This window comes from Aristolochia californica, unplaced genomic scaffold (assembly GCF_029961685.1).
Source record: "Aristolochia californica isolate CCGP_79_NKW_82.1479 unplaced genomic scaffold, dmAriCali1.0.hap1 SCAF_15, whole genome shotgun sequence".
In the NCBI taxonomy this organism is placed as follows: Eukaryota; Viridiplantae; Streptophyta; class Magnoliopsida; order Piperales; family Aristolochiaceae; genus Aristolochia; species Aristolochia californica.
In genome coordinates this window covers 20,655,933-20,666,172 of record NW_027181826.1, presented here as the reverse complement: position 1 = coordinate 20,666,172, position 10,240 = coordinate 20,655,933, and the positions used below count along the sequence as shown (strand labels likewise).

General features: G+C 38.6%; 2 protein-coding genes across 4 annotated transcripts; one reads left to right on the top strand and one right to left on the bottom strand.

The window, feature by feature from the left end:
* Positions 1-3,336: 3,336 nt before the first annotated feature.
* On the top strand, positions 3,337-8,586 carry LOC137951616 (nuclear transport factor 2-like). 3 transcript variants are annotated; one of them, XM_068798401.1, is made up of 10 exons: positions 3,337-3,426; positions 4,795-4,865; positions 5,154-5,291; positions 5,440-5,743; positions 5,891-6,102; positions 6,554-6,731; positions 6,929-7,050; positions 7,187-7,249; positions 7,863-7,926; positions 8,011-8,586. In XM_068798401.1, the coding sequence occupies exons 2-10, from the start codon at positions 4,818-4,820 to the stop codon at positions 8,277-8,279; spliced, it is 1,398 nt and encodes a 465-aa protein (XP_068654502.1). In that variant the 5' UTR covers positions 3,337-3,426; positions 4,795-4,817; the 3' UTR covers positions 8,280-8,586. The 3 variants fall into 3 exon arrangements, with proteins under 3 accessions (XP_068654502.1, XP_068654503.1, XP_068654501.1); XM_068798402.1 differs by having other exon boundaries at positions 4,784-4,865; positions 7,190-7,249; XM_068798400.1 differs by having other exon boundaries at positions 4,784-4,865.
* Positions 8,587-9,002: 416 nt separating this feature from the next.
* On the bottom strand, positions 9,003-10,229 carry LOC137952170 (uncharacterized). The gene is made up of 2 exons (XM_068799241.1): positions 10,018-10,229; positions 9,003-9,510 (listed from the first exon to the last, which is right to left on the bottom strand). The coding sequence occupies exons 1-2, from the start codon at positions 10,147-10,149 to the stop codon at positions 9,085-9,087; spliced, it is 558 nt and encodes a 185-aa protein (XP_068655342.1). The 5' UTR covers positions 10,150-10,229; the 3' UTR covers positions 9,003-9,084.
* Between the last annotated feature and the right edge of the window lie 11 nt (positions 10,230-10,240).

Sequence of the window (10,240 nt, the reverse complement as noted above, 5' to 3'; positions counted from 1 at the left end):
TTGAATTACAAGTAAGTAACCCTTGTTGGTTTTAGATAAAGCAAGTCGGATGGGTGAGACTCGACCCTTCTATTCCAAATGAGTCCCCTGAACATTACATAAACGGGGGCCTAAATGAGTTGCTACTACGTGGAATGGGTATATTCCTCTGTGATTATATTGTCATATCGACCTTATTGAGAGGCTCTTATATTTGTTTTGAATTACGAGTAACCCTTATTAGTTTTAGATAAAGCAAGTCGGATGGGTGAGACTCGACCCTTCTATTCCAAATGAGTCCCCTGAACATTACCTAATCAGGGGCCTAAATGAGTTGCTACTACTTGAATGGTATATTCCTCGGTGCTTATATTGTCATATCAACCTTATCGAGAGGCTCTTATATTTGTTTTGAATTACCAGTAAAGTAACCCTTGTTAGTTTTAGATAAAGCAAGTCGGAAGGGTGAGACTCGACCCTTCTATTCCAAATGAGTCCCCTGAACATTACCTAATTGGGGGCCTAAATGAGTTGCAACTACGTCGAATGGTATATTTATCTGTGCTTATATTATCATATCGACCTTATCGAGAGGCTCTTATATTTGTTTTGAATTACAAGTAAGTAACCCTTGTTGGTTTTAGATAAAGCAAGTCGGATGGGTGAGACTCGACCATTCTATTCCAAATGAGTCCCCTGAACATTACCTAATTGGGGGCCTAAATGAGTTGCTACTAGGTCAAATGGTATATTTCTCTGTGCTTATATTGTCATATCGACCTTATTGAAAGGCTCTTATATTTGTTTTGAATTACTAGTAAGTAACCCTCGTTAGTTTTAGATAAAGCAAGTCGGATGGGTGAGACTCGACCCTACTATGCCAAATGAGTCCCCTAAACATTACTTAATTGGGGGCCTAAATGAGTTGCTACTACGTCGAATGGTATATTTCTCTGTGCTTATATTGTCATATCGACCTGATCGAGAGGCTCTTATATTTGTTTTGAATTACTAGTAAGTAACCCTCGTTAGTTTTAGATAAAGCAAGTCGGATGGGTGAGACTCGACCTTTCTATTCCAAATGAGTCCCCTAAACATTACCTAATTGGGGGCCTAAATGAGTTGCTAATACGTCAAATGGTATTTCTCTGTGCTTATATTGTCATATCGACCTTATCGAGAGGCTCTTATATTTGTTTTGAATTACAAGTAAGTAACCCTTGTTGGTTTTAGATAAAGCAAGTCGTATGGGTGAGACTCGACCCTTCCATTCCAAATGAGTCCCCTGAACATTACCTAATTGGGGGCCTAAATGAGTTGCTACTAGGTCGAATGGTATATTTCTCTGTGCTTATATTGTCATATCGACCTTATTGAGAGACTCTTATATTTGTTTTGAATTACTAATAAGTAACCTTCGTTAGTTTTAGATAAAGCAAGTCGGATGGGTGAGACTCGACCCTACTATGCCAAATGAGTCCCCTAAACATTACCTAATTGGGGGCCTAAATGAGTTGCTACTACGTCGAATGGTATATTTCTCTGTGCTTATATTGTCATATTGACCTTATCGAGAGGCTCTTATATTTGTTTTGAATTACCAGTAAAGTAACCCTTGTTAGTTTTAGATAATGCAAGTTGGATGGGTGAGACTCGACCTTTCTATTCCAAATGAGTCCCCTGAACATTACCTAATTGGGGGCCTAAATGAGTTGCTACTACGTCAAATGGTATATTCCTTAGTGGTTTATATTATCATATCGATCTTATTGAGAGGCTCTTATATTTGTTTTGAATTACAAGTAAGTAACCCTTGTTAGTTTTAGATAAAGCAAGTCGAATGGGTGAGACTCGACCCTTCTATTCCAAATGAGTCCCTTGAACATTACCTAATTGGGGGCCTAAATGAGTTGCTACTAGGTCGAATGGTATATTTCTCTGTGCTTATATTGTCATATCGACCTTATCGAGAGGCTCTTATATTTGTTTTGAATTACAAGTAAGTAACCCTTGTTAGTTTTAGATAAAACAAGTCAGATGGGTGAGACTCGACCCTTCTATTCCAAATGAGTCCCCTGAACATTACCTAATTGGGGGCCTAAATGAGTTGCTACTATGTCGAATGGTATATTTCTCTGTGCTCGAGAGGCTCTTATATTTGTTTTGAATTACAAGTAAGTAACCCTTGTTGGTTTTAGATTAAGCAAGTTGGATGGGTGAGACTCGACCCTTCTATTCCAAATGAGTCCCCTAAACATTACCTAATTGGGGGCCTAAATGAGTTGCTACTACGTCGAATTGTATATTCCTCTGTGCTTATATTGTCATATCGACCTTATCGAGAGGCTCTTATATTTTTTTTGAATTACCAATAAAGTAACCCTTGTTAGTTTTAGATAAAGCAAGTCGGAAGGGTGAGACTCGACTCTTCTATTCCAAATGAGTCCCCTGAACATTACCTAATTGGGGGCCTAAATGAGTTGCAACTACGTCGAATGGTATATTTCTCTGTGCTTATATTGTCATATCGACCTCATCGAGAGGCTCTTATATTTGTTTTGAATTACAAGTAAGTAACCCTTGTTAGTTTTAAATAAATCAATTTGGATGGGTGAGACTCAACCCTTCTATTCCAAATGAGTACCCTGAACATTACCTAATTGGGGGCCTAAATGAGTTGCTACTACGTCAAATGGTATATTTCTCTGTGCTTATATTATCATATCGACCTTATCGAGAGGCTCTTATATTTGTTTTGAATTACCAGTAAAGTAACTCTTGTTGGTTTAAGATAAAGCAAGTCGGATGGTTGAGACTCGACCCTTCTAATCCAAATGAGTCCCTTGAACATTACCTAATCGATGGTCTAAATGAGTTGCTATTACGTCGAATGGTTATATTCCTCTGTGCTTATATTGTCATATCGACCTTATCGAGAGGCTTTTATATTTGAATTACAAGTAACCCTTGTTAGTTTTGAATACGGCAAGTCGGATGGGTGAGATCGGACCCTTCTATTCCGAATGAAGATGCCCTAAGAATTTTAAGGTCCCCAAGTTGGGTTGACTTTGGTTGAAACTTTTGAATTTGTTATTGCTACAACCGTTACTTAGAAGTTTTAATCGGGTTGGGGGCCCGTTTAGGCAGATGGCGGTTCTTTTTGCGGAAACAAAACCACTGGGCCCACAAAAAGAGCGGCCCGTCAATCGCCAAAATAAATGAGGAGATTGAGAATGAATCAGCCGAGGCCCACCCGAACAGAATCAATCCTGATAGGTGGGCCCAACATCACGGTTAAGCCTTTTGAACAGTGCAACTACAAATTTTCTGTTTCAGAAAAACTGGAATTTCATTTTCATTGTCCGCTTCTGTGCGCCTCCTTCTCCCTCCCTCGCTCGCTGTGGGAGATCGATCATCGCAGAAATCCGCAGCTCTCCTCGATACAAGGTTTCTCTCCGTTCTTCGTGTTTCTTGCTTGCATTATTGAGTTAGATTTACGACCGTTGGAGGATTGGTCAATCTGTGGACTTGTGTTTGCTTTTCAGCTTAGTCTCTGATTCCGCGTTTTTTATTTGATTCAATTTGGAATACGGAGTTTTGGGTTTCTGGCATTTTATGGGTTTTGTTTGGTAATGGTTAGTTTATGCTTGGGTTGTGGTGTTTTGTTGGGGAGGAGGAAGTGGGCGGCGGGTGGTTGTTGATGTTGTCGCTCTTGACTTCTAAAGTTGTTGTTTGTTTTTTAAGATCTGCGAACTCATAATAATGTTTTGGATTTGGCGTCTACTGGCTTTCAAGTTCTAATTGATTAGGCTTACTTTTTGAATTTTCAGTGACTTTTGAGTTGTGATTCTGGGTGGTATTTCTAGTACAAGCTTATATATTTAGATCTGCATTCTTTTCTTTTCCTTCATTTTAAAAGTTAGAATTTATTCAATTCTTGAATGACTTATTTGGCGTGTGCTCTTTCTTACCAACGTGTTCCTGTTGAAAGGGAACATGTTGATTTCTGAGCGGAAACATGTGGTTGGGGATTTTTAGCTCGTTGTCTTTGACCAGGATTTTCAGGCTCTAAAATCTTTGAGTTTGACTTTGTTTCTCTTAGTTTTATTGGAATCATGTTCAGATACTGTCGTGCCTAGTAGAATTTTAGATATCTCAAGTTGGGGTAATAATCCGATTTTCATACTTTTTTTTCGTTTTTTTAGTATTAAAAGACACACTATTATCCAGACTTTCTTTGCATGATTACAATTCTACTTTATAAGGATACTGCGGCTTAAGCTTCTTTTGTACCCTTTTTTTCCTCTGTGGTTTCATTCGTCTTCCTTTTACTCTCTATCTTTGGTGCCCAATTTGTCATAATTTTGTGCTGGGCATGTATGGACTATTATGCGCTTTCTAAATCCATTATTGGAACTAATTTTACTTCAATGGCTCCATTAGAACTCCTCCTTTGGCTATTTCAGGATTTTTTACTTTGTTTGTATCCAATATCCATAGACATTCTTCTATTTCAAAAAAAAATTTCCATAGACATTCTTGACTTCCTTTGAGTTGGTTTCGTTGAATTTTTGGTTTGAGGTGCTATCTGATTGATAGAGTATTCTTGGAATTCATGCTCCTTCATGATTTCTGTTTTTTAGCTTGTTATCCTGCATGTGGTAGAGCTCTAGACCTATATTCAACTTTTTGAATTGCATTTAGATTTTCAAGTTGCATTTATTCCCATGTTACATTTCTCCTTCCCCAAGTTTGGAAAAAGGTGCATGTAATTCATGTTCCTCTTCTTACTGTAACAATTTAGGTTTGAAACAGATACTGGCAGTTTTACTGCATAGATGGCATCACAGACTGGGTCTCCTGTTCCAGCTCCTTCTGCCCAAGTGGTACGTTGTATTTATATTTGTTTGGGGGCATTCCTGTCATAAACATTATAATTTTTGGTTTTTGAACGGGAACGATGATGTTGATACAATATAGATGATATTAACAGTAGTAACAAAATGAGTATTTAATTTTTTATAACAGAAATGCTTATTTAATTAGTAATTAGTAATTAATATTTATTATTAACATATTTTTTGAGATCCTATTTTGTTTTTCCATTTTCATTATCATCACTTTTATACGTATAGTTTTGGGGGGAATTTCATTGCTCTTTTACTAATTTACAGGTTGCAAGTGCATTTGTGGAGCAGTACTATACCATTCTTCATCAATCACCTGAGTTGGTGTACAGATTCTATCAGGAACAGAGTGTGCTGAGCCATCCTGGACCCAATGGCGATATGACTTCGGTAACAACCACGGAAGTACGTCTGTCTGTTAGAGGACATTAGTAATTTTTGAAATTTTACCACTACCTAGTTGTTCAGTTTTTCATAAGAAGTGTTGATTCAAGTTCAATAAACAAATAAGACGTGCCGATAAATAATATTTTGGTTTTTATCTTGATTGTAGGCCATCAATGACAAGATTTTATCCTTAAATTGTAAGGATTTTAAGGTAGAGTTAAGGACTGTAGATGCACAAGATTCTTACCAAGGTGGAGTTAGTGTCCTAGTAACGGGTTGGCATATGGCGATTGATGAAGTCAGAAGAAAATTTATCCAGTCATTTTTTTTGGCTCCACAAGATAAAGGTTTTTTTGTCCTAAATGACATTTTTAGATATGTGGATGAGGATGAGCTGGTGGAGAACAGCTCTTTGTCAGCTAATAATGTCAGTGTGGATGGCCCTGCAGCTCCTTTGACTCCCGATCAAGGTAAAAGCTTTTCATTTCTTTGTTTCTTGTTTGGACTTGGACTATTTCCAAATTTGATATCTTTGAAAAGAAAAATAATTCCACATTTATTTTCCAAAAGTACCAAATTTATTGTTTTGTCATTTTCGGAGACTTCTCCTCCTTCAGATCGTCATGAACCTGCGGTGGAGGCCACCCCTTCTGTTTCTGAGGAGGAAGTCGACAATGGAGATGTAAGTGGAAACCAGTCAGAAGAAACTTCAGCTGTTGAAGAGGACGTAGTCCCTGTTGCTCCTTCAAGTCAATATGAAATTCACCCGGTTGTGGAGGCAACAACTTTGGTCCCAGAGGATGGTCGAAAGAAGTCGTATGCATCAATAGTGAGTTATTTGTTAATTGACTTTCCTGTTTTTACATTCTAGGTATGCTAAGGATGTAGAACTGAGTTTATTTAACATGGGATACAATCACCCTGCCTGTACATTGCAGTTGCAAAAATGTCTTGAGCCACAACAAGTAATGTTTAGACTACCTTACAAATGTGTAGGTGAACCTAGAAGCTGTCAGTGGCTAATTTTCTGGAAGAATTCTATTCGATGGTGGATAAATATAAATATGCAGTTTGCATTGTGTCAGGGCTGCGTTTATTTTGTGCCTTTCCGAGGATTAGGCTTGTCTCTGGGCATACCAATACTTATTCTAGATTGTGGCTTATGTGTGATTCCTGTGGCTGTCCATGTTGTCCATGTGGATTCTCTGTTATTAAATGCTCTACCATTGCTTGTATATGCATTTCTCACTGTGCCTACTGAAGAAATTTTATGGAAATAGGTCAAAGTCATGAAGGAGAGTAAAGCTTCCACCCCAGTGAATGTTTCTAATAGTACAGTGAAGGCTGCTTCTGCTACTGTAGAAAAGCAACCCCTTGCAACAGCTGCTCCTGCATCTGAGGCTTCAGCTCCCACTAATACTAACAGTATTCCTGAAAGCAGTATTCATCATGAGGAAGGTTTGTGGCTTAGTGTTTTCTATTACTTTATATGCAGACCATATGGGCTTACCGTGTTTTGTAGTGGTTCATCCTGTGTATCAAAAACAGGAGCATCTGATCCAAATATATTTACAAAAATGTTGTGATGCATGAGGTTGATTTTTACCTTTGATATTTGTGATTCACCTTTTGTGACTTTATTTGTTGCCTTACAGCTGAGTCCCACTCTATTTATGTACGGAGTTTGCCATTGAACATACTAGATTCGCAACTAGAAGAGGAATTCAAGAAATTTGGACCTATTAACCCTGGTGGTGTTCAAGTCAGAAGTAATAAGGTTGGTTTGGTGCTTCGGCTTAACTATCTTGGCCTTGCCTTTTATCATTTATTTGGTTTATGTTTTTTGTGAGTGTCTCTTTCTTACTTCTTATCCTGCTCATTTTCTGTCTATTTCTCTCTGATATGTGAAGCAGCAGGGTTTCTGTTTTGGCTTTGTTGAGTTTGAGTCATCAAGTTCAGTGCATAGTGCGATCGAGGTACTGGATCTTTCTGCTTACTTGGATATTCTGTTTGGCTGACTGAAATCTATTTATTGCACACTCTCATGTTATAAGGACTTGTTAAAGAATTGTGAACAAATAGTAATCCAATATTCCTCAACAATTGTTGCTTTTGATTCTCCATGGGAGTAGACATAAATGTTTTAGAACTATTCTGTTAGTTACATATTCTTTGTTTTTCATTTTTGGACTTGTTGCTTTATGTACTTGGGAAACAACTTATTGATACATGTTGGTCAGGTATGAGTATGCAAATTATATGAGAAGCTGCTTAAATCCAAATATCATATCTTTTGGGTTTTTTACCCCCTGTGATTTGTCAAAATGCAAGCCTGGCATTTAATATCCAAATAAGTAGGAAGTAATCTTTTCTCCGTTTCCCTGAGGTTTGAGATACTCTCTGTTATGTACAACTACTGAATAGACGTTTTTCTAGTTGGCTTGCTGATATCTTAATCTCTGCTGTTTTCTTCTATTTCCTCACCATGTATATGGCCGAATACTTACTCCTGTTAATCTTTTGGATTGGTGCCTATCATGTGAACCTTTGCGTAGTTTCAATTTATGGTGCTCTTTTTCCCTAATTCAGGCTTCACCTATCATTATTGGGGGAAAACAAGCTTATGTCGAAGAAAAAAGAGCTACTTCTCGAGGTTAAGTAAAATGTTTCAGTGTTATGCTTTTAACTGCTTCCATTCTGTCAACATTACTTTTAATAACATTTTCTTTCATTACAGGTAGTGGCAATGGTAGTGGAAGAGGACAGTTCTCTTTAGGAAGAGGAGCTAGTAGTGGTGGTTTTCGAAGTGACAGTTTTAGAGTTCGCACAAACTTTAGTGGACGTGGGTCTTTTGGCCGCGGTGATTATGGAACCAGAGGAAGTGAATATGGGAGCCGTGGAAGGGGTCCATCTCGCCGCGAGGGATATCAACTTGTTGACCTAAATGGTAGAGGTGGTGCAGCTCGGTCTAGTGGGGGTTCAAACAACAGCACTGTTCCTGCTTGAGACAGATTTTGAGATCACCAGGTATTCATGATGATCCATTTTTTTACTGGATTGAGGTTAGGAAACGAGTGAGGTTCATTGTTCCTTATGGATTTTCTTTTCACTGTCTTTTTTGTCTTCCCAAGATTTTCTGGTAAGTTGAATGTCTCATATTTGGCAATGTTATTAACTCTGGGAATTAATTTCTGATGCGCCAACCCTTGAAGAGGATTACAGAACACCTGCGAGATCTTTGATGTAATTTTTTTTAGAGAAAATCAATATTTATTACGTACAGAAAAGAACATCCATTGTTTTTTCATCATACACCAAGAGTGCTGCTGCAATGCTTTAATTTTTTATCTGTCAGATGACTTCATTTCAGTCATCTTGAATGGCTGCTTTGAGAGCAACAAAACTATTGAGGTCCAGTCATATTACTTATATGCACTACTGCTTATGAACTTCAGGTAAGATTTTCGGTTGTGAGAGCTCTTCAGATTTTGTTTATGTTGGTATGGTCATAGCTTGCGTTGTTGTCTGTAATTAGGGGAGGCTCGTTCGAGCCAAAAAATTTTAACCGAGTTTGACTTGAGCTCAAGAGTTCTAACCCAAACCTAGGTATCACAGGACCTCAATCATATATCGTTTTTGAGGTTTGAGGTAAATAAGAATAACTATTAATTAGAGTGGAAGGTTTTTTTCATGAACAGAGATCAATACTAACGAGTTAATAAGCTGAGCTTGAAAAATCTAAAATTTGGTTTGTTATACTCTACAATCTTCATAAAACATTCATAAATACAGAGAATGAAGTTTGAAGAGCTCACTTTGATTTCTGCAAATTGGATATAAAATTCGATGCGGCAAAAGCTGCCGAACCAGAGATTATGCAGACCAGAGCCACAACCACCTGCGCTGCCACCTCCCATACAGAGTCCTCAGGGACGAGATAAACAAGAAAGGGTCCTGCAACCAGTAACACTAGGCTTAAACTCAAGAGGGCTCCTGGTGTGCCAGGGTCAGTTGCAGCGGATAGAACTCCGAAGTCTTCTGCTTTCGAGAGAAGACCCAGTTTCTCCACAGCTGACAATGAGAGCCCGAACTTCTCCGCTGCAGATAGGAGACCTGCTTTCTCTGCCTTGGTTAAAAGCCTCAGCTGTTCCACTCTTGTTAGTAGCTTCACGGGTGGTGTTGCGTTGGCGATCGTCTGTCGAGGCCCTGGTTCTCCCACCGGGAATACTGTTGAACCCTTGAATGAAATAGGAAAAAAATATCATCTCAATCTGTGCATTCTCTTGGAAGATAAGAAAGCGAAATGCCCGCACAGAGACAACTCTTAACACTCTTCGAAGCTACTGGGAAACGAACAAAAAGGGGGAAAAACCTAATCTGGATGCACTTCTCCATTGGTCCACCCAAAATCTACGAATCTGTTCTTCGAGAAACTATAAGCATAGAATAGAGTTCAAAGCAACTGATTCATTACCAAAAAAACCACAAATTAACAGTGGCCAAGCCAAGTATCAGAGCTTTCATCCAGAAAAATCAAGAAACAAATGGCTTCGACTGGCTACCAAATAATGAGAACAATTCAGACAAGCCTACAGTAACTAGAATTTTCTAAGTTGGAAGACGAAAACCTAAAAGAGAATGAATCCTTCTAAGATCAACAGAAAAAAATGATGAAATTAAAAAAAAACAGAATCACCAAGAGAGCTAATTTTAGTTCAAACTCCCGATTGTAGATTGAACTCACCCTCTTGGTACCGACACTTCTAGTCGATGAGGCAGCTTTCTGGGTAGCCATTGAATACACAATTAGCGGCAAATAAGCTCTGGTGTCAGCGGCAGACGAGATGAACATTGCATTACCACCACAAAACCCCATCAACTTTCCTCTCTCTGGTTTCCGTTTCCGCTTGCTTCTCCTCTCTCTGCCCTCTCGCTCGCTCCCCAGTTGCTCCAGCTTGTGGTGGATA